The 24,667-nt window shown below is 42.5% G+C and overlaps 1 protein-coding gene across 1 annotated transcript in view; it reads left to right on the top strand.

Annotated features, from left to right (window-relative positions):
- Positions 1 to 24,667, top strand: part of EPHX4 (epoxide hydrolase 4) — an 85,288-nt gene that overhangs the window by 13,406 nt on the left and 47,215 nt on the right. The window contains exon 2 of the mRNA XM_040360037.1: positions 17,929 to 18,014. Within this exon, the coding sequence (XP_040215971.1) occupies positions 17,929 to 18,014 (86 nt within the window). The remainder of the gene's footprint in view (positions 1 to 17,928; positions 18,015 to 24,667) is intronic.

The raw sequence follows: 24,667 nt of genomic DNA, 5'->3' as shown, positions 1-24,667 counted from the left end.
TGTTTTAGACAGCGATCTTCTCCGCTGCTTCCGGGTATGGGCTGCGGGACTGGGCATTCCTATTTGATTGACAGGCTTCCGACGGTCGCATCTATCGCGTCACGAATTTTCCGAAAGTAGCCGAACGTTGGTGCACAGGCGCCGTATAGAGCCGCACCGACGTTCGGCTACTCGTGACGCAATGTATGCGACTGTCGGAAGCCTGTCAATCAAATAGGAACGCCCAGTCCCGAAGACCATACCCGGAAGCGGCGGAGAAGATCGCTCTCTAAAACGGTAAGTACGGCTTCGATTTTAAAAAAACTACCCGATTCCCCTAGACAAAATGAGCATCAATCTAAGGTTAAAAAAAAAATTTCGGGTGAACTCCTGCTTTAATGCTAGGTTCACATTGCTTCACACTTTGCGAATTCGAGTCGTTGTGATTGTTCAAATTCGCAAGTCATTAAAATAACATTGTTGTCCATTAGTGCCGTTCACATCATCAATGCGTTGCAAATATAAGCTGCAGGAAAAAGGGGTCCTGTGCGAGTTTGATCCGTGTGCGATGCAAATTCAGCTCTATAGACTGGCATTCCCTGAAATTGCGGCAAATTCACGGCAGTGTGAACCTAGCCTAAAGCACAACTGCTCTCTCCTTATTTTTACAGGTGAGAAAGTTGCCACCTTGGCCTCTAATTGGTCTGCAGTTTCCACGGTGCTACACATGTGATCAATTATGACACCAGACATCTGAAGGTTTGCAACGCTAAAATGGTAGCTTCCTTTGGATGGTTTCATTTTGCTTTAATTGCAATCTGGTGCATTTGCATGCCCCATGCATTAAATAATTATATATAAGGATAGAAAAGAACCTGCTAAATCAGGTAAAGTAATCAAACAATGACTATGAAAAAAATTAGTTTGAATTTTTTGCACTTTTGCATAGATAAAGTAAGAGCAATAGATCACTTTAACGATGCCTGCAATTCATGTAACACAGCTTCTCAAAAGCAGGCTTCATAAGGTGACCTTGATGCTACTTGCCCACATCCCCCATCTGGAGTGATGTCACCATAAATGCTCACCAAGGTCAGCGCTATTTTATCCAAGGGTGAACATGTTTCCAGTCATATGCCAAATCATTCTGGGCATCTCTCACTCATGACAGTAGTGCCAAATCTATTTGGAAGGACTGAGAAATTCAGTACAGTTGGTGGTATTTCTCAACCTTTCATCCAGAGAGATATTCTAGATATCAAACTTGGGGAAGCTGGCTTTTATGGCTCCCATAAGGTTTATTCCCTGTATGGTGACGGATGCATCATTGGTTGTGGTTTCTATAGCAACAGAAGATTGTCTGGTTTGCTGACAAAGGCAATAGTTATGAAATAACATTTTTTTTTTCTGACATTCGTGGGCAGAAGAACAACCCACCTAAAAAGATCTGCCTACTATAAGAGCTTACTTCGTAAGGCCCGTACACACGATCGGATTTTCCGACGGGAATTGTGTGATGGCAGGGTTTTGTCGGATAATATGACCGCTTGTATGCTCCATCGAACCATTGTTGTCGGATTTTCGGACAACAAATGTTGGATAGCATGCTTTAAAATTTCCAGACAACAAATATGCGATGTTGGATTATCCGATCGTGTGTACACATGTCTGTCGGAAAAAATCCAAAGTACAAACACGCATTCTCAGAAGCAATGCTAACCATAGCACAACATTAGCAGAAGTTGCCCAAAGGGTGATGCTAAAGAGCTGAAAAAACACATAGTTTCGTATTTGCAGAACAAGTTCACGGCCAACACCCTTCGGACAAAAGTCCTTGTCTGACGGAAATCCGTGTACAAGGCTTTACTATGACAGTTTTTGTTTTACAAAAAATCAAATAATAAATTGACAGCTTGTAGTTTTACAAGCTCTAGTTATTATTATTATTTGCAAATTTTTTCATACGCGAGCTGGCAATACTGGCCCCTATTTTGATGAGGATCTGACCAGAAATAAAATCCCTACTGTACCTGTCTCCTTGTCACGTGCCAACCCCAAAAAATTGCTCATCCAGCCTATTCCTATGCTCTCATTCATTTTAACTCTGTAGCTTCTTGCACCCTGAGAGCAATCAGCTACTATCACACAGTTGGGGAAACCTCTTTACCTAGTATCCATCATAAACAAACTCCATACCCCCAATATGACCCACTTCTTATGGTAACAAACTCTACTTCTGAACATCGCTCTGTAAACTCTTTCATAGAGTTTATTTAGTTGTAGTACCTTATGGAGCAGGTCGTCATGATGGTTGGCCTGAGACTCTCCCTTGTAACCATATTCTAATTTATTTATTTTTTACTTAAAGCGGAGGTTCACCCAAAAAACAAGTATATAACATTACATTCTGTATACCTTAAACATGTACAGTATGCTGTTTGTTTGTTTTTTGGGGGTGTACATATGGTATTATCGCTATTTTCCACCTGGCTTCCTGGTACTAGCTCCCGCGGGAGTAGGCGTTCCTATGCAGTGGCGCAACGTCCTCTGGGACTTCGCCCAAATGATTGACGTGCCTGACAAACCCCCCCCCTCCGATGGATAAGGCGCATCACGAGTTTCCGAAAACTAGCCGAACTGCGAGTCAGCTCTATACGGCGCTATACAGCTCCTGTGCACCGACTAGGAGCCGTGTAGAGCTGACTGCGCAGGCGCCGTATAGAGCCGAGTCGCAGTTCAGCTAGTTACGGAAACTCGTGACGCGCCTTACCAGCCGGGGGGAAGTTTTTGTCAGGCACGTCAATCATTGCATTGAGCGTGCCTCTGGTGGCGCGCGCCCCCTGCTATGGCTCTAAAAGGAGCCGTCGTAAATATATGGCGATTTGCGCAGGAAAGCCATCCTGCCACCGTATATGTACAAGAGCCGGTTCGGAAGTGGGTAAAGGAGTTCTATGGTCACAGCATACACTTTCATTTGATAACATCAGCACTGTAATAACAATGTGATCAATAGTCATATTTGACAGTCCAATTTTTCTTGAAAAATATCCTTACATGTTGCCTGTCTCTTGGGTATCTATTTAGACAACTTGGATTCCCTGTATGCTTTGTGGCTTCCCCTCTGTTTACTTTTAATTTCTAAGGACTACATATGGTCCCATGGACTGCCTGCAAGCTGTGATTCCCGTACTGACTCCGCCTCCTGAAACTCCTTCTCTCAGCAACTCTGTAGTTCAGAAGGCAGGCTCTGTGAAATATGTGACACAGCAGTGCATAATCACAGGGCATAGTGACACATAATTAGTCGTGTTTGACTCTTCGTAACCTCATAGAGTGCCAGGTTTTTCTGTCCTCCACTGCCTCCCGGAGCTTGCTTAACTTCATGTTCATCGTTTTGATGATGCTATCCATCCATCTTGTTTTCTTGTTTTCTGTCATCCTCTTCTCCTTTTTCCTTCCATGTTTCCCAGCATCAGGGTAAATTTGTAGGGATCTTATATGTATACGTGTATATATATATATATATGTACATAAATATGTAGGGATCTTCAAAAACGACATTTACAAACTTTCAGATTAATCAGACGTTCAGATTCATTGGAGCAGGCTAGAAATACTTAAAGGGTATCTCCACTTTCGTGGGGAAAAAATTGCACGCAAAGAAAAAAATAATATAGCGTGTACAATTGCGACACAAGTCGGATTGGAATTAAATGTTATTAAAAATGACCTTTGCTTTTCAATCTGCAGCTCTAATTTTCTGAAAATGCAATCCAATATGGCTACCTAAAGGTGTTCTTTACACAGAGTGTGTTCAGAACACCCCCCAGAAACATAATTTCCTGCTTGTGTGATTGGCTCACCAATTTTCCCACAAGTCTGCACTAAGATACAAGTCAGATTTCAGGCATCCCCTGCAACAAAAATGTATTTTTTTGTGAGGTACTTCCAATAGGAAATAACAGCTAAAGGGATTCAGGCCCAGCAGCTTTCCTTATTAGAGCTCTGTAGGTGCTGCAGCTGATTGATAATTATGAAACCACTCCCATTAGACTCCCTGTCCAACATGGGCACAGACAAACACACAGGGATTTCTTCAGAATAACAAAAGGTAGGAATCTGCAGGGCTGCTGTTAGAAATCACGGGGCCCCATACAGCCTACCTGGCAGGGCCCCCCTCAAATATATCAAAACAAGATTTTCACTTAAAATATACTAAAATCATTCTTAGCGGAGACAAAGATAACAGAGAAGCTGTGTGAATTAGCCCTTTTTTTAATTGTTTTTTACATTTTTGAACAAAAACATTTTATAATTTAAAAAAAAAAAAAACATTAAAATGTTTTGAAAAAAAAATATTTTACAATTTTTACAAAATATTTGTTTTACAATTTTTTTCCCAAGAATTGTATTACATTATACAAGGGATGAAAACAATACAGGGTTACAATTTGTTATTTTTTAAATGGGTCAGGGAAGCCGGCAGCTGTGTCTGTGTCTCTCCCTGCAGCAACTGAAAGTCGGTGGGAGGGAGAGAAACCGATTTTCAGCTGCTGCAGAGAGTCACATAGGGCATCCTGTAATTGCCCCTTCATCCGACCACACTGATTTCCTCTGCTGTTTGGGCCCCCCTGTGAGCCCGGGCCCCCTACAGGAGGACTGGTGGTCCCCCCCCTATCAGCGGCCCTGGGAATCTGCAACAAAGTTTGTTAAAATCCTTGCAATGTACATAGATTACCCAGAGGGGAGTGTTTTTTCTCCAACAAAAGTGGAGTTACTCTTTAAAATACAATGTGAAAGAGAATATATGATTTTACATTTTGACTTTAACCACTTGCTGACCGCGCTATAGCTGAATGATGGCTACAGTGTGGCCAGCTTGTTCTGTTAGGCCGTTATATGACGTCCTCTCATAATTGCGCATGCTCGCTGTAAGGTGCGGGCGGCGTGCTCTGTGATCGTAGTGTCCTCCAGACACTGCAGATCACAGATTGAGGTAAAGAGTCAATCAGCGGCTCTTTACCAAGTGATCAGCTGTGTCTAATCACAGCTGAGCACAATGTAAACAATGTAAACCGGCTTCTTTAAGGAAGGAACACGTAAACTGATAATCAGGGCACTGATTATCAGTGTACTGATTATCAGTTTAGTCCCAACAGTGCCCATCAGTGCTGCCACTCAGTGCCCATCAATTCCTCCTCATCAGTGTCACCTATCGGTGCTGCTTATCAGTGCCCATCAATGTCACCTATCAGTGCCCATAAATGCTCTCTATCAATGCATCCTCATCAGTTTTTCTTGATCAGTGCCCACCAGTGCCACGCCATCAGTACAGCCTCATCAGTGCCCATCAGGGCAGCCTCATCAGAAGGAGAAAAATGACCTGTTTGCCAAATGTTATAAGAAACTATGAAAAAGTATATTTTTTTCAACATTTCTGGTCTTTTATTGTTTATTTATCAAAAAATAAAAACCCGGTGGTGATTAAATACTAGCAAAAGAAAGCGCTATTTGTGTGAAAAAAATGATAAAAATGTTGTTTGGGTAAAGTGTTGCGTGACCATGCAATTGTCATTCAAGGTGCGACAGTGCTGAGAGCTGAAAATTGGCCTGGGCAGGAAGAGGTAGAAGGGCCCAGTAGGCAAGAAGTCAACCCTAACACTGAAATCTTTAAATCTACAGGCATCCACAATCTAACACTAACCTATCTAATAGATATGTGCATTCCCGTTCGTACGAATGTTATTTTCGTACGAAAATGTTCATTTTCGTACCCGCAGAATAATGTGTACATACGAAAAAATTAAAGCACCAAAATACGAAAACAACGGGATTACGAATGAGCCGCATAACGAACAACCGCAAATACGAACGAACGATCTGACGAAAATACGACAAAACGAAAACGGCAAAAGAACGAAAATTACATCTATAACAAAAGATTTGCATTCTGTATCCTGTTTGAATCCCCTCTCTGTTCGTATCCTCAGCCGTATGTCCACATGACACCTACAACAAAAGATTTGCATTCTGTATCTTGTTTGAATCCCTTCTCTGTTCGTATCCTCAGTCGTATGCTCACACGATATCCACAACAAAAGACCCGCGCCCTGTATTTTGAATTCCTTTTTTCTGTTCGTATTTTGGATTCAACAGAATGCAAATCTTTTGCCACAGATGTCACACGAACACACGACCGAAAACATCAAAAGAAAAAGGACCCAAAACACAGAATGCAAATCCCTTGCCACAGATGTAATTTTCTTTTTTTGAATGGGCAGTGAGTGTAGTTAGTAAAGCAGCTTCTCTTTTGTGCTGAGTAGTACAGTAAAGCCAAATAAACTTTTCTGTGGATTTTCATCTGAAGGGAGATCAGTTGGCCAGACTTTTGAACCCAAAAATAGTTTTCTGATGGAGTTTAAAAACAAACAAATTTTCTGAGAACGAACGGAAAACGATCGTTTTTATGTTTTTTGTTAAAAAAGTCTGACCAAGTGTATGGGGCAATCGTTAATATGGATGAGCCGCGTGTTGAAAGTGCCGCGAATCCCGCGATATATTTACGAAAGTACAAAATGACGAAAATCCTTTTTCTGTTCGTATCTTCAGTCACATGCCCACATGACATCCACAACAAATTGTCATAGATGTCACACAAACACACGACCGAAAACACAAACAGAAAAAGGAATCCAAAACACAGAATGCAAATCATTGATGAAAATTCACGAAAATTATTGTCTAACAAGTAACGAACATGAATTAAACAGAATAACGAACCATCCCGCATGTACGAAAATAAAACGGTAATAAAAAAATACGAAACGATCGGAATACGAAAAAATCTCATCGTACGAAAAACGAACGGGAACGAACAGGAAAACAGGCGTCTTACGAAAAACGAACGGAAACGAACCTACGGAACGACACGAAACAGAACAAGAAAAAAAAGATGTTTTTTTTCTGTGCACATGTCTACTATCTAACCCTGTAAAAAAAAATCGCAATACATACCTTTTCTAAAGCTGCTCCGGTCCCACACTGAGCTGTCAGCGGCGGCTTCATTGTGGAGGCGGATGCAAAGGAGGCAGCCGACAACATGAGCCCTATAATAACTCTATTGCCTCGTACACACGGTCGGACTTCCAGAAGTCTGACGGACAGGTTCTCTATGTAAGGTCCGTCGGACTTGGGACAAAAAAAGTCAGATGGAGGCTACACATGGCCACACTTTCCGAGAAAAAAAGCCTGTCTGACTTTTTTTTCTTGGAAAGTCCGGCCGTGTGTACGAGGGTGAGATCACTTCCTATTCATTTCACAACCATTGTCGGCTGTGTCCTCTGCAGAGCTTTAGACCGGAGAGGCTTCAAAAGGTATGTATAGCGATTTCTTCTTTACGGGGCTAAATAGGTTAGCGTTAGATTGTAGATGTCTGTAGATTTACATATTTTAGTGTTGGGGTGAACTTCTTCTTTAAAGCTTCCTGACTGTTGTCTAGAGAGACCATATTGGGTCAAACCAGATAATGGGTAGGCTTCTAATACATTGGACCTGCAGCTCCTTGTTGCTAAGTAACAGTGCTGCGGGTCTCGGCTGCTTATACTTCAAATAAAAAAAACAAATAATATTAACAACAAATTGGTAAACAAAATATGTTAATGTAAAAGCATATAAAAGCACAGTAGATTAACTCTTCACTCTACTTAGATTCATGTTGTAATTGGCCCAAAATCCAAGCATGTGGAAAAGCAAGCTAATTAAAATTAAAAACTCAGAATAAAGGTCATTCTGGAGGCAGACTACCCACCCGAAATGCACTGTGGCCAGTACAGACACAACAATCTACTGGTACATCGCTGCCCGTTTCCAGGTTTAGGGTGCGTGCTTGCGCGCACCCAGTCGACACCTGCTCTGATTTTACACAGCAAGAGTTTGTCAGCAGGTCCCGGCCGATGACAAGCCTGGCATTTTTCTGTTTGACTTACCTTTTGCTGAATAAAGCTTACTTTAATTTTACTTGACTGTCTCTGAGCTGGCTGTTCACCTCTCTGATCCCTTACACTTGGTGGAGAATGCGGGCAAAGTGTAAGGGATCAGATGGGTGAACAGCTGGCTCAGAGACAGTCCAGTAAAATGAAAGTAAGCTTTATTCAGCAAAAGGTAAGTCTAATAGAAAAATGACGGGCAGTAACACAGTTGCACACACGGGTAAAGTTCAGTCTCTGTAGCAAACAGGTTTATGGGCACAGTTCACAGCTCTAGCCAGAGCTACAGTCTTTCATTAGGTTGAGCTCACCCCAGCAGGCCACAATCCAGCAATGAAGCTCTACTCTCAACGTGCTGATGTCTCTCTCACTCCAAGCACACTGCTTCACTGACATATAGGAAACAAATAGGCATAAAACCGGAACCAGAAGTCCACAATGACCTGTGTCACATCGGCTGAAAATTACGTCACCACCTGCAGTCACCTGGCACGTTTCGCCCCTCCCACATAGCGTTATCAAAGGATCTTTGATAATGCCCTGTAGGAGAGGCAAAATACATCAGATAACAGCGGGTGGTAATGTAATTTCCGACCAGTGAGACGCAGGTCGTTGTGGACTTCTGGTTTCCGGTTTTATGCTTTTTTTTTTCCTATACCATGTGAGTGGATATATTTTAAACTATTTGATTTTATAATCAAACGGAATTACGCTATGTGGATCTTTCTCTGCCATTTATTTACATCATGTACAAGCATCCCATTGCCCAATAATTAAGGATTGACAAAGGAGGACTACAAAGCTCAGCAGATCCAAGATATTCGCACAAGCGTATATGACTCCTGTCATTGGGAGTCTGTAGAAGCTGGAGTGACAAAGGAGGATTACAAAGCTCAGCAGACCTTGGATATTTGCAAAAGTGCATATGACTCCTGTCATTGGGAGGCCATAGCAGCTGGTGAGTGAGTGGGCACACAGGAGGGGAGAACGATTTGCACCACATTTGAGTTTACAGCGCTTGGCACTTTAGAAAGATGGAACTTTAATTCACTATTAAGAACATTTGAGATAATGGACTTTATGTGAATTATGATGCATTGTGTCCAATCACATGGTGTGCCCAAGCAATATTTGTATAATTTTGTTTTTTGAAAAACAAAAGTATCCAATAAAATTTTAGAAAAAATCTAATTTCTTCATAAATTTAGGTCAAAATGTAATCTGCTACATGTCTTTAGTCTTTAGTTTACCACCCGCTAAAGACATGTAGCAGATTACATTTTGACCAAAATTTATGAAGAAATTAGATTTTTTCAAAAATTTTATTGCATACTTTTGTTTTTCAAAAATTTCCTTTTTATCATTTATGTAAAAAAAAACAGTGGCAATTATATACCATCAAAGAAAAGCTATCCGTGTAAAAAATAATGATATAAATATTGTTTGGGCACACCATTGCATGACCGCACAATTACCAGTTAAATTAGCGCAGTGCTAAATAGCAAAATATTACCTGTCAGAAAGGGGGAGCTGAGGTAATTAAAAACGGGCATACATTAAAGGAGCGCCAGACCAAAAGTTAAGAGTCCAATTTCACTTTTTTATTGTGCTAAAAGACAGCCAACGTGTTTTGAGCTTTAACTCTCCCTTTATCAGTTAACAATTAGAACCTTGAATAGACTCAAAGTAAGACTTTCTGTGTAAATCTGTGCAGGGAAGCTGATTCCTGGAGTAGAAACGTTACTCGTCAGCATCTGCATGAACACTCAAGATAAGACCTCCATTCAAGATTCTCATTTTTAACTGAAGCCCTGATGAAGGGGGAGATTCTTTGACCCCCGAAACACGTTGTCTGTCTTTTAGCACAAAACCAATAAATTAAATTGGACTCTTTTACCGTTTGGTCTGCGCTTCTTTAATGTATGCACTTTTATTTCTGGCAACCTGCTCAGGTACCCTCTGGAGGGTATCAGTAAAAGTCTCACCGGAGTCAGTGGGCTCTTAAAGTATTTTTTCCCTTTTTTCCCTTTTTTCCCTCTCACTACTTTGTATAAACTTATACATTTTTTATTGGAGTTAGAGCTTTAAGACAAACCATTGAACACAGACGGGTGTTACAATTATTAATTTGTTCATTTCTGTAAAACCTGTATCCCAAGCCCTGGTTTTCCAGCATGTCCCTTCAACAAAAGCCAATCATTAGACTGGTTTCTGTCGGAGACACAGCTGTACACACTGTGTGTACCCAGCTTAACACTATTATCTCTGCTGTTCAAGGGTGTCTAACAATATCTTCTCCTAAAGCCCTGTAAACAGATTCTTGCCAGAAAAAAAAAGTTGTTTTTTCTGATGAGATTCCTGGCAAGATTCTCTTGCTGGCCGAGTGTACAGACACACCATTCAAAAGAACCGCTGTTCTTTGGAATGGCACGAACGCGGTGACGTCATTGACTATGACGAGTAGGGTGAAGGCGTCGTCGACCATCTTGCTTCACCCTACCTATGCTTTGGAAGCTACCGAGCATGCGTCAAAGTCATTTCGAGCATGCGCGAGTTTCTATGGAGAGGTAAGTATACACATGCTCGGGTTTCTCGCCACAACAAGAAAATAGAGAGCAGGTTCTCTATTTTTCTCGTCGAGATTCTGGGCAGTTTTCTTGACGAGAAACCTCAAAGCCTCGTACACACGCACGGTGTACTCGGCAAGAAAGCTCTGCCAGCAGTTTTCTTGCTTTTTCTTGCCGAGAAAACCGTGTGTGTGTACGAGGCTTTAGATTGAAAATACTGCTGTTTAAAGCTTCTGTTCTCCCTTACTCCTCCATCCAGAGTGGAGACAAACTAAGACTTGATCAGTTGGTGGAAATGAATAAAAATATAGCCTAAAAAAAGAAAATGAATACAGCCACCACATTTAAGGATTGGTAAGCTGCATTATAACACTTTTTTGTTTTTGGGTTTAACAATGTTTTAATATGCAATTACTTGATGTCACCATCAGGGAGTGTCTTTCATTATCCGCAATCTCAGAATCTTCTAGTTCAGATGACGAGAGCGTAAAATGTGGGGTATTTTAATTTTTCTAGTTCTTCTCACTCTGTACTGTAGAGCTTTTCAGAGTGCAGTTTGTATGCAGGTCACATGTACACTTCTCCCTCATGTACTTCCAACTTCAAAGCACAGCACTTTAGCCTGGAGACTTCTACCACCTCCCACTCTTTCAGAATCGCAATTGGGATCTGACCTACATTTTAATATAGTAAAAATAATGAATTAATCTCTTTATCATGTTCCCATAAATTATACAGAGCCATCTTCAGGATAAGACATATTCATAGTTTCTGGGGTAAAACCATATTAAAAGACATAACTAGCAATTTGAGTTGTTTAAATATGCAATGGTGTAACAAAAATAATAATGATCCATTTCCATTGAAGTTAAAACTGAAAGTTGGAGGAAGCAGTCACAAAAAACGATATTTCCAGGATTTGGTTCCCCCTGGCCTTTACAATTCTCCAGTGCCTGTTTGGGAGAACCCATCCATAGCACTTCATTTACATTATGCCATCTTCCTCTAAGTCAGAACCCATTCACATCAGTGCTTGCCCCAAACTGTCCTGTCCCAGAGTCATACAAATGCACTAGCAGCTAGGCCAGGCTGTTGGATGTCAACGAACCCACCCAAGAAAACTTGTGTTGAAACAAAGAACATTGAAAGTCTGTACAGATACAGTAGAAGCAACAGCAGGAATCAACCCAATGCTGCAATCCAAGAACAATGTCCACCATGCTGTCCATATTACACTTAAAATTACTAGCAGGCAGATGATCAAGCTTTCTTGCACTAAAAATAAACCCTTCATAGGAATTTTTTGGATCTCATCAGCAGATGACATTGTAAGGCTAAAAAAAAAAGAAACTGATGTGATGTTGACCACTCACTAGACTTTGTAGAACAAACGTTCTCAATCAGGGTTCCTTCAGTGGTTTCTGGTTTGTTTGTTTTTAAACAATGGGCAACTTCTTTCATTCCAATAATTGTTATTATTTTCCAAGAAGGTGATGCCGCGTACACACGATCATTTTTCAGCATGAAAAAAAACGTTGTTTTTCAGCATGTCCAAAAAACAACGTTTCCCAACTTCATCATTAAAACGACGTTGCCTACACACCATCGTTTTTAAAAAATGATCTAGCAAAGCGCGTTGACGTACAACACGTACAACGGCACTATAAAGGGGAAGTTCCATTCGCCTTTGGGCTGCTTTAGCTGATTCCGTGTTAGTAAAAGACGATTTGCACTTTTCTGTCTGTTACAGTGTGATGAATGTGCTTACTCCATTATGAACGGTAGTTTTACCAGAATGAGCGCTCCCATCTCATAACTTGCTTCTGAGCATGCGCAGGTTTTTTACGTCATTTTAGCCCACACACGATCATTTTTTACAACCCGAAAATCTACATTGTTTAAAACGACGTTTAAAAATGCAGCATGTTCGGATTTTTTTTTGGGGAGTTTTTCAGAACCTGAAAAATGATGTGTAGCCCCCACACGATCATTTTAAATGACGTTTTTGAAAAACATTTTTTTCATGCCGAAAAATGATCGTGTGTACGCGGCATAAGACAATAATACAACTTATAATGGTACAAAAATGCTCAAATACAACAGGACATAAAGAACTCAGATTATATAGAGCAGTGGTCATCAACCCTGTCCTCAGGGCCCACTAACAGGCCAGGTTTTATGTATTACCTTGGGGAGATGCAGACTAGAATACTGCAATTACTGAGCAGCAAATTATACCACCTGTGATGTATTTAAGTTATCTTGCAAACCTGGCCTGTTAGTGGGTCCTGAGGACAGGGTTGATGTCCACTGATGAAACAAGAAAAGCTGCTCCAAGTGATTGAGTCTCTGGTTAATCCCCACACACACTAGTCAGGTGCTAGCCCAGCTTGCATGCTGTGTAATGTGAAGAAATAATTCTGGGTGGCTGCACGTTCAAAAATCCTATTATTGAAGCTTCATATGACAAGTGGTTGACAGATAGAGAAGGGAACAAAGAGGTAGATCTTCATACCTCTTTGTCCCCTGCTTCATCTGTAAACCACTTGTCATATGAAGCTTCAATAAAAAAGATTTTTGGAAGTGCAGCCATCCGGAATTATTTCTTCACATTGATGACCACCGATGTAGAGTATAAACCAACCCACTACAGGAGATATGACGTTAGCATACAAATAAAGTGCGTATAAACTGTCATTCAGCAATGAGAAACATCCACCTCTCAGATGAGTAACCACTATCCACAATGATCTTTTTAGCTCTGAGGAGGGGTTTTAATGGCGGTGCCTTTAAGACTTTAAGAGGGGGGTCTTCCCAATTTAAGGAGCATTCTTCTCCATCATCTTTATCATCTACATCACACTGATGTACTGTCAACTTTTTATTTAGTAATTATTAGCAGAGGTTCCCTGAGCCTGGAAAATTATTTCAAGAGTTCCTTCCAGTTAAAAAGGCTGAGAAAGGCTGCTGTAGAATAATTAATAAACATGCAGAATTGCACTGGTATAGCATGCATTTTCATGTCCTCAGCAGACACCACTATGTTAAAATTAAAGGAGAAGTTTGAGATGACAAAAAAAATAAAAAAACGTACATACTCACTGTCATGCTGCAGCATCGGTCGGTGTGATGCTGTAGCTGTCCCAACCCTAAGCCCAAGAACTGAGTGATCACATAACTGCTGATAGCTCAGTTCTCAGTCTTCCCGGAGCAGAGAGCATTGACTGTCAGTCACTGCTCTCTACTCTGCCAATCCAGTGTCCACTGGAGAGCCAGTCAGGAGGAGGAGCGGGCACAGCTGGCTCACATGCATGTTTCTGCAACAAGTTTCAAGCAGCACCATGCTTGGGTGTAAATGGGTACCACTGAATATAATGAAAATCTTAGGTGTGTATTTACAAAAAAAATGCATAGCTGTTTGTCCAAACTTAATGGATAATTGTTCTGTACAAATAAGACCAAATTGAATTTTCACAGGATATATTCAATTTAGAATTTATCTTCTTCTTTAAAAAAAAACTGCGTGAAAGGTGAAAATTCTGCTAAAGCTTCAAATCGCACTTCAAATTGCTCAGGTGTGAACAAGTGCAGTAAAATATGTGCCTTTACTTTTGACGCAATATTGTAAAAACTTACCATACTTTCTTCAGTGTAATGTAGATAATACATTTTTTAACAGTTGCTGTAATGATAATGGTTAATAAAAATGAAAGAGTATGAAAACCCAACACTTCATATTCCTGATATGTACCTGCCAGTCCCTCTGCTTTCCTATTACAAACTGTCTGACCACACTAAGCAGGAGAGCACACCAGGTCAGTTCTCTAGTTCTGTGCAGGGAACTTAGCCCACTCTCCTCCAATGATCAGACTTGTCCTGACACGCCCCTCCTGCACAGCCTATCACTGGCTAGATCAGTGTATTGTTGCTTCTTATGCAGCTGAGAACAGAGGGAATGTGATCACGTCTAAAAAGGGGGAAAAAGTGTTTGTATTGTTTTTCATTTGAAAAAATAGGTAATAAAAGTGAATGCGCCCTCCTGATTCCCACCGCTGCGCTATGGAGGATAAATGAACAGAGTCTCACAGCTGCCGCTTTGAGTGTAGCACTTCCTTTGTGACCAGCGGATGATAGCAGGATTTTTCAGACTGAGGATTTGCAGTGCAGTGCGGTGGAGTGGTGTGAGTTATCCAGGTTGATTGCAGGTCCGCCGTGACCACTGTTTACCAGCTGAAGGATATTGAGGAAGTATTTTGCTTTGCTGTGATTCACTGCTTTTAATATAGCTTTTTATGTGAGTGCAACCATTGCAGATTTGTATGTGGTGTTTTATTAAATTGCCTTTGCGATATTACACTATTGTGCGCTTCTCTTTATCATTCATGTGGAGCCATTCTAATCACATTGGTGGAAGTGGAATCCTGTGACACTGATTTGAAAAATCCCACTTTATGCTTTTGTGCCAAAACACGTGAGTGTGAGGCAATTTGTTCTGGTGAGTGGCCAATTTGATGGGTGAAGGAATCACTAAACACTTTTGGTGTGGTGGAAGATTTTGAAGACTACAAGATTTTTTATCATTTATGAACTTTTTGCTTTATCACTTTAATTTATTCACGGGTTCATTTATTTAGTCCACAAAGTTTTTTTATTTTTTAAACTTTATCACTCAGTTTATTACTGTATTCAGATTGTGTGTGTGTGATCATCATACACTTTAGCGCTGCTTAGTATATATATTTTTGATATTTAAACCACAGTGTTCGAAATTACTATATACACATTTTTTTTAATGTTTTTTTTATAGCGATACACAAATGTTTTGCCTTTAATTTCTATTTTAAACCAAATGGGTTGTTTTACAAGATGAGGGTTCACATACTCTTTAAAGAGCAGCGTGTTCAGTCCAAACCATTCTCTGATCCTTATTTTGATGTCTGCTGTCAGAAGCAGTCTAGAACAGTGATGGATAAAGTCATCTAAAGGCACAGGCGTTGCTAGGTGGGTGCGGGGGGTGTGGACCGCACCTGGGTGACACCCGCCAGAGAGGTGACACCCCTTAGTGCTAACACCGCCCCGCTGCCCTGTTGATCTGACCTCGCTCTGTTTCAGTGGAGCGGACCGAAGCTGCCGGCGCCTCCTCCTCTCTCTTTAAAAACAACAAGGAGGAGGAGGAGCCGAGGGACACACACTGCTGTGTGTATACGTCTGTGGCCACGCTGTTCTGAGGTCTGTACTGTACACTCTATTACTGTAAGTAGATGGACATGTGGGGGGGGGGGGGCGGTGTCACTATGGGAGGGGAGAGGGGTGCCTATGCTGATGGGGGGTCTGCACTAAGGGGGAATCTATACTGATGGGGGGTCTGCGCTAAGGGGGATTCTATACTGATGGGGGGTCTGCACTAAAGGTGGGGTGTCTGCACTAAGAGGGGGGATTTTACACTGATGGGGTGTCTGTACTGATGAGAACTGTTAGGGCATTATGAAGAATGCCTCCTGCTTCTCATCTGCCCTAGAAGTGAGCAGTGCCCAGACAGGCAGCGGAGCAGTGCGTGACAGTTAGAGGAAATCCTGGGTACTGTTTGTCCTACATCTAGTAGAAATAAGTCCTAGGGGACCCCTGCATATTGGAGAACATTTCTTCTTTACAACATGTGGGAACAGTGACACACAGAGAGGACTCTGGAAAGCATTTAGCCCTTTTTTTTCTCTCTGAAGCAGACTCTTTGTGTCTTTGCTGAAGTGACATCAGGTCATGTTCTTTTCAGTCCACTGAGATCAAAGAATCTAATAAAAGGGAATTTACAGTTGTAGCTCTACCCCCGAAGGAGCCGCTGGTTTGTTTTTGGGGATCGGCGTATTAAGTTACCTCGATGTTGTCTAGGGGTGTATCTGATGAGTAGAGTAGTGAGCGAATGTCCAGTCAATGAATAAAGGTTTTCAAATGCTTTATTTCCAGGCCCAACACGGCCAACATCAACATCAAATGAGGAGAAAAGGTTGATGATGCAAGAGAGAGAACTTTGCAGTATCAGGCCTGGATATGAACCGAGCAATCCTGCTCTCAGTAGTATCAATGTCAGTTCATCGCCACTCTAGCCAGAGTGGGTGAAGTGCCCCCGGACAGACTCATACCACGAGTCTGGCAGCCAAAGTATCACTTTAGGTTTCTGGGAGGAAACAGGCCTCTGCCACAGGCCAATTACTTGAATGAGCTAAATGAACAAATTGAGATTGAGCAAATCCTCCCAGTAAATTATGCATAGGTCACCGGATGACAGCAATAGTGTACCTGTTAACATTCCGATCACCAGATCCCCGATGGTTCGTTCAAGCTCTGTTGGACAACCTGCCTCCGGGTTCTCCTCAAGCGGACCCCCCAATCGAGCGGCACCCAGCCTGGGATCCTTTCAATAGAACTGGGGACCCAGTAAGTCACTGGGGCCCCTCTCGGGAACATGGAACTCCGCGTAGAATGCGACCCCGGCCTGGTAGGCCATCGCCGGGGTCCGTTGGATGCGCACACCCTGAAGGTGGGTGTCGCACCTGGAACCTGGAACCCGCGAAGAACTCAGAAAAATGGCATCTGCCACAGATATACTCTCCCTCAGCATGCTCCGCGAGGGAAAACTCCTCTAATTGGCTGCTGGGGAAAAGCGGCTCCACCAGAACCCCTCTAGCACCACATGTCGCCCAGGGGTGGTGACAACACCCCTGGAGCGCAGACTGACCTACAGGACAGTTCAGGAATGACAGCAGCCCAAAATTTAGCAAATTACGAATGGGAGGAAAATAACTCTCCCATTCCCCACTAACTTTAGTGTAGTGCCCATACTGAAAGTAAGGGGGCGCTACACAGTGGTTCTGTATACTCTTCCTTCTTTACCATTTTGTTCTGTGTTTGGGTCCTTTCAGATGAGTGTTCTGATTAGATCCGCCTGACAGTTTTTCAAGTGGATCTAAATAAAAGCTCAATTTGCATCCCTTTACCTCTGGCTACATATGAGTCTAAATAGGTCTGAAAAGAACAGCAAAAAGGTTTCCATCTTTTTAAAAAAATTTGGACCTAAAAATGGTGGATTGGAGGTAAAAGGATGCAAACAAATGCACATCTTTTTCCCATCGACCTAATAAGGGTCTGTTACAAGATTCAGGAAAAAAAGACAAGGGTGTCACAAAAGTCATTGATTACTTGCTGATCAGTTTGGACGCCGCTTGGAAGCCCATGGGGCTTGTTCACACATGCAGCTAGGGGGCAGTAAAATCAGGCTGAGCTACCTGTACTATTTTTTTTTTTTTTAACATAAAATAATAAGTTAATGTGAAATAACTCACATGGCTTTGTGAATATCACTCAGTTTTAACTTTTTTCTTGTATTTTAATTGCATCCACAGGATTCTGGATTACGATTGCACTATGTTGCTGCAGGGGAACGAGGGAAACCGCTAATGCTGCTTCTACATGGATTTCCAGAATTCTGGTAATACATTTTCTCCTCTGTATTTTTAAAAGGATAATGTTACAAGGTAACAGGTTCTCCTAAACAACAACCACCCACTGATTCTCACCTTTACCATGCTCCCCCCCCCCCCCCAGACACTTCATTGTTTTGTTGGAGCAGCTGGGAAATATCCGGTGCTTCCAAACATGGAGGATTCCTGAAGGATGCAGTCTTCAAGCAGGAGGGAGGGTAGGAAACCATTAACCTTGTTTAAGTTTGAACATCATCCAAGATAGATCTTATACGGGGTTTGGACTCTGATGGAGGAACAAGGCATAGGGAAAGTAATTAACAGTGGGTATTAAGTCTTTTTTCATAGTAACTGTCACTTTGGCCTGACAGGGACAAGGTCACTTTAACGACTTGCCGACCTGCTGCCGTCGTTTTACGGCGGCAGGTTGGCTCCCCTGTGCGAGAGCCCGTAGCTCTACGTCGGCTCTCTCGCAGGCTACTAGGGGCGCTCGCCCCCGAGTCCCGTGCGCGTGCCCGGCGGGCGCGATCGCCGCCGGGCACCCGCGATTGCTCGTTACAGGGCGGGGACCGGGAGCTGTGTGTGTAAACACACAGCTCCCGTTCCTGTCAGGGGGGGAAACGCTGATCCTCTGTTCATACAATGTATGAACAGAAGATCAGTGATTTCCCCTAGTGAGGCCACCCCCCCCCACAGTAAGAACACACCCAAGGAACATACTTAACCCCTTCCCCGCCCCCTAGTGTTAACCCCTTCACTGCCAGTGGCATTTTCATAGTAATCCAATGCATTTTTATAGCACTGAATGCTATAAAAATGCCAATGGTCCCAAAAATGTGTCAAAAGTGTCCGAAGTGTTTAAAAGTTTTTTTTTATATATTTGTGGGGGATATTTATTACAGCAAAAAGTAAAAAATATTATTTTTTTTCAAAATTGTCGCTCTATTTTTGTTTATAGCGCAAAAAATTAAAACCACAGAGGTAATCAAATACCACCAAAAGAAAGCTCTATTTGTGGGAAAAAAAATTTGTTTGGGAGCCACGTCGCACGATCGTCAGTAAAAGCGACGCAGTCCCGAATCGCAAAAAGTGCTCTGGTCTTTGGGCAGCAATATGGTCCGGGGGTTAAGTGGTTAAAGAGTCAAGTAAAGCAAAAGGGAATGTTGTGTGATGGACAATTCTGCAACTTCAAATACCATCTTCTACCTCAACCTGTAATCATCATTTATTCAGTAAAGGGAATTATTATTTAAAGAAGAAGTTGCCTGGTCTCACTTTCTTAATATTGAAATAAGTGTATTCATGGTGTATCTAAAGATCTAAAGATCAAGTGGATAGTGAGTCAAAGTCATTGTTAACTAGTAAAAAGTGTATAGCAAGTTAACCTGTGATGGTGTGTGAGGCCTGGTACACACGATAGGATTGATCCGCGGATAAATCCTCTGGCGGATTTGGATCCGTTGGCATGTACCCACCATCGGATACAAATCTGCGCGGAATTCAACCGCGGTGACGTGTCGCGCCGTCGCCGCGATGATGACGCGGCGACGTGCGCGACGCTGTCATATAAGGAAATCCACGCATGCGTCGAATCATTACGACGCATGCGAGGGACGGGTTCGGACGGATCGATCCGGTGAGTCTGTACAGACCACCGGATCGATCCGCTGGAGCCGATTCCAGCGGATAGATTTGTTAGCATGCTAATAAATTTTTATCTGCTGGAAATCGGAAATATCCGCGGATAAATATCCGCTGGAACGTACACACCAGGGGATCTATCCGCTGAAACCGATCCGCTGAGATTTTTCAGCGGATGGATCCTCTCGTGTGTACGGGGCCTGAGAGGAATATCATCAGAAGGAGAAGCAACCAGCTGGGAGAAATAGAGGTGGCAGTCGCTGGTGATGATGGTTCCGATAGTGAGGGGTAGCTTAATACTTTATGCATCCCTCTCCTCTCCCTCCAACCACCTAACAGTTACCCCTAGAAACCTACGCCATCTCAATCCTTATACGCCATATCTTCTCTACTCTGCAACCAACCACCTCTATGACAAAATCTCACCCATATCCTGCACCGACCTAGCCTACAATACTTCACTTCTAGTAAAACTGGACACACTGACCCCCTCACTACACACAGAATTAGGCCCTGACCCCTTCAACCTTGGCAAACAGATGACACTAGAAGTCTGAAAAAACATAGCCGTGCTCTTGAGCACCTGTGGCGTAAGATTAATGCCTCGTACACACGACCAGTTTTCCCATCAAGAAAACTGCCATGACAGCCCGACAGGAAAACCCCCGGGAATCCCGGCGGGAAAAATGAGAACATGTTGTCTTTTTTCCTGCCGCAATTCCCGGCGGTCTTTTTCCCAGCAGTTTGCGGTGGAGCATATACATGGCCGGGTTTCCTGGCCAAAGCTCTCATGGCAGTTTTCCTGCCAGGAAAACCGTCCGTGTGTAGAGGAAAAAAGCTCCCAAGCAGGTTCTCAGCTTTCCCCTCTGTTTTCCCGGTGGTAAAAAGTCAGCCAGGAAACCGATACGTGTGTACGAGGCATTAGTCTCAGAATGATTTCAAACAATATAATTCTGCCCTCCAAAAATAAAACTCCAGCCTACTCACTGCCAAGCAGACCTATTTTATCACTCTCATTAACACCTTATCATCCCGTCCCCGTCAACTCTTCTCTACCTTCAACTCTCTACTTCGCCCTCCACTGCCTCCACCCATTAACTCACTCACTGCCCAGGAGATCGCCAATCACTTCAAACAGAAGATTGATACAATTTGTGAGGAGATCTCTACTGTTCAAATACCCTCCACGCTTACAATTCATGCCCGCAGATAGCCCATATCTTCAATCTCTCCCTCTCTTCTGGCATCTTCCCCAACTCTCTAAAATATGCACTAGTCAACCTATACTTAAAAAGCCCTCACTGGATCCAACCAATCTTAACAACCTATGCCCCATCTCCTTGCTCCCCTTTTTATCCAAACTCCTTGAACATCTTGTCTACAACCGGCTGAGCAACCACCTTGCTGAGAATGGCATTCTTGATCCCCTTCAGTCTGGATTTTCTACTTAACACTCCACAGAAACTGCTCTCCTAAAACTAACAAACGATCTAGTAATGGCCAAAACCAATGGCCACTATTCTGTACTCCTACTCTTGGACCTTTCTGCTGCCTTTGATACGGTTGACCACCCCCTCCTCCACAAAAAACTCCACGCCTTTGGTCTCCATGGCTGTACTCTTCGCTGGTTCTCTTCCTACCTATGCAACCGCACCTTTAGCATTACTTACAATTCTACTTCCTCCTCTCCGCTTCCTTTCTCTGTTGGGGTCCCCAAAGTTTCTGTTCTTGGATCTCTCCTATTTTCAATCTACACCTCCTCCCTGGGTCTGCTGATAGCCTCCCATGGCTTCCAATACCATCTCTACCCCTCAGCTCACTCCCTCCGTCTCCTCACGTATAACTAATTTACTAACAGATATATCAGTCTGGATGTCATGCCACTTCCTCAAACTCAATCTATCCAAAATCTATCTTATAATTTTTCCTCCACTATGTGCCCCGTCCAATCACTGTCCAAATCTTGCCACCTCAACCTCCGCAACATCTAAAAAATACGCAACTTTCTAACCTTTGACACAACAAAGCTCTTAATTCACTCCCTGGTCATCTCTCGCCTCAACTACAACTCCCTTCTCATTGGCTTACCTCTATCTCATCCACCTTACCAATCGCTCTGTGTCTGCTACTCCTCTCGGTCAATCTCTCCACTGGCTTCCGATCACCCAACAAATTAAATTCAAAATACTAAAAACTACTTACAAAGCCATCCACGACTTAGCCTCCAGCTACATTATTAGCCTAGTCTCAAAATACCAACCTAATAATTCTCTTTGTTTCTCTCAAGACCTCCTGCTCTCTAGATTCCTTGTCACCTCCTCCCATGCTCGCCTCCTGGACTTTTGCAGAGCCTCTCCAATCCTATGGAACTCCTTACCCCAATCTGTCCAATTATCTCCTACTCTATTAGCTTTTAGATGATCCCTGAAAACCCTCCTTCAGAGAAGCCTATCCTACCCACACCAAACAACTGTATGTTTATTTTCTCCATCAGTTCATCCGCCACAGTTATTATCTTTTGTTTCACTTGACCCTCCCTTTTAGACTGTAAGCTCTAATGAGCAGGGCCCTCTGATTCCTCCTGTATTGAATTGTAACTGTACTGTCTACCCAAATGTTGTAAAGCGCTGCGCAAACTGTTGGCGCAATATAAATCCTATATAATAATAATAGTAATCTCACTAAGCGGCAGGGTCTCCATGTTAGCGCTTTCTGCAGTACAGCAGTACTTTTAGGGACTGAGATTGTAAGCCACAATGTGCAAGGCCTTTTGAGAAAAAGTATGGGGGCTTCCCTCTGTGCCTATGAGCAAACACAGTTAAAAGTACAGTGTCATGAATCAAGTCAAGCTGGTGGAGATAAGTAGGCGCTTTGGACTTGGGAGTCGTTTGTTGGGAAAGGTAGGCATTAGCCATGTCTGTAACTGAGGAGAGAAGCAGTCTTTCTGGATGTGCATATGGGGCTCTGGAGTGTAATGCGGTCTCTGGCCTAAGAGTTACCAACCCACACTGAATTTGACTCTAGGGGGCCATCTTGTGGACATGCTAACATACTTATCCAGTTGGCCTAAATTGTTAAAAACCTGATTATTAGATAATACCTGTGTGCATAATAGCATGTGAGTGCACGTGGTAAAAAAAAACAAAAAACAGCAGTTAATTATTATTATCAAGTCATATCTTGTTATATTAAAGGCCCATATTGAAGAAATGCTGATATATTGTCTGTTTATTAGTGTGGCTTATACAAGTTCACTTCTTATGAGCTCCCTGAGCTCCAAATATTCACCTTGAACACTTATGCCTTGTATACACAATCGGAATTTCCGATGGAAAAAGTCAGATGGAATTTTTTCATCGGTTATTCCGACCATTTGTGTGCCCCATCAGAGTTTTTCCATCGGAAATTCCGACGGACTTAGAAAGAGAACATGTTCTCTTTTTTTCCCCGATGAATCGGAATTTCCTTTCGTCTGTATGGAACTCCGACAGAGAAAAACCGATGGCGGTGCACGACTACACGGCGGCAAATTAAAGGGAAGACCGTAGAAAAGACTGGACAGCCGCACTTCCACGAAATTCTTAAAAAGTTGCTTTTAATGGTAAAAAATGGAAACAGCACTACAAGTCACAGTAGACAGTGGGGTGGATAGCTATCCACTCCACTGTCTGCTGTGACTTGTAGTGCTGTTTCCATTTTTTACCATTAAAAGCAACTTTTTAAGAATTTTGTGGAAGTGCGGCTGTCCAATCTTTTCTCCGGTCTTCACTTTGTGCATTGCCAGCACCCACGCTTCTGAGAGGACACTGATTGCTGAGTGCGCTCACCTAGAGCGGCAGTTTCCCTTTTCTCTGCAAATTAAAGGGGACGTACCTGTACGCCCATTTGCCCAGCCATGCCATTCTGTCAATGTAAATAGGCGTGTGGCGGTCCTTAAGCGGTTAAGCACCCCTTCCAGTATTAAAGTGTTTGTCTCACCCATGTAAACTAATACATTCTGCTGGAGAACTGGATCACCAGATGAAAATAAAAGAGAAAACGTCTAAATAAGGAAAATGAATGCAGCCATCACATCTAAAAAAAAATGGTAAGCTGCAATATAGTAGATGTTTGCTTTTGGTTTTATTACCATTTTAAATGTGAACACCATGCAGTGGGTATTACTGAGTGGTCAGAGCATGGCCAGTATGTTTTTCTGAAACCCTTCCCCGACCAGCGCCTGTATTAGCAATTTTCAGCCATAAAGTTTGGGGGGGGGGGGCCTGTTCCTGAACACAAACGAAAGTTTTAAAATGGGGGTGACATCTCTGGAAAAATACAAGTCTATCTGCATTACATTTACTTTTATTAGCTCTAGTAGTACAGATGTAACCAAGAGCAATTCTGTTCCACCTACTGGAACAAGCCTGAATTGCTGCCCTCCCATCCCACCATACTAATACACTAGTATTTAGGGGCAATTAAGTGGCCTGGAACAGAGAGACTGTCTGAGTCAACATTTTCACTTATCTTGTAATAGAAATGCCCCTGAAGTTGCTTGCCTTCTGGTATCCAACTTCTATTACTCAGCTTATCAAATCAGAAATCAGCATGTTAGAATCAGCATGAACAATTCATCTGCACTAGCAGTTGATATAGTTCCTTTGACATTTTGGGTTGTTTGTGGATGTGATTTACCTAGCACTTATTGCTAAGAGCCGCTGGAAAAATTCAAACCTAATATGAGTAAAATATTGTTGTTACAACGCCAATGAAGTGCATATTGCGGACTACTTGAAACACACTTTATACAATGTGCTATGAATAAATCTCTTTCTTTGGACAGAAGAATTCCAGATTGCAGCAGTTCACTGCAGAAACTCCAGTTATAATTGATGTGACATTCTGTGTGATGGAGTCACATCTATTCTGCTGCGCAGTACTAAAATCCCCCCCCCCCCCCCCGCTACTGGAAGGATCAGCCAACATCCCAAAATAAAACGGATGTCTCCAAGTGTCTTATCCATTTTTATGCTATATT

This window comes from Rana temporaria, chromosome 7 (assembly GCF_905171775.1).
Source record: "Rana temporaria chromosome 7, aRanTem1.1, whole genome shotgun sequence".
NCBI lineage: Eukaryota > Metazoa > Chordata > Amphibia > Anura > Ranidae > Rana > Rana temporaria.
Note: the sequence above shows the minus strand (reverse complement) of the source record. Positions and strands in the feature narration are given on the sequence as shown.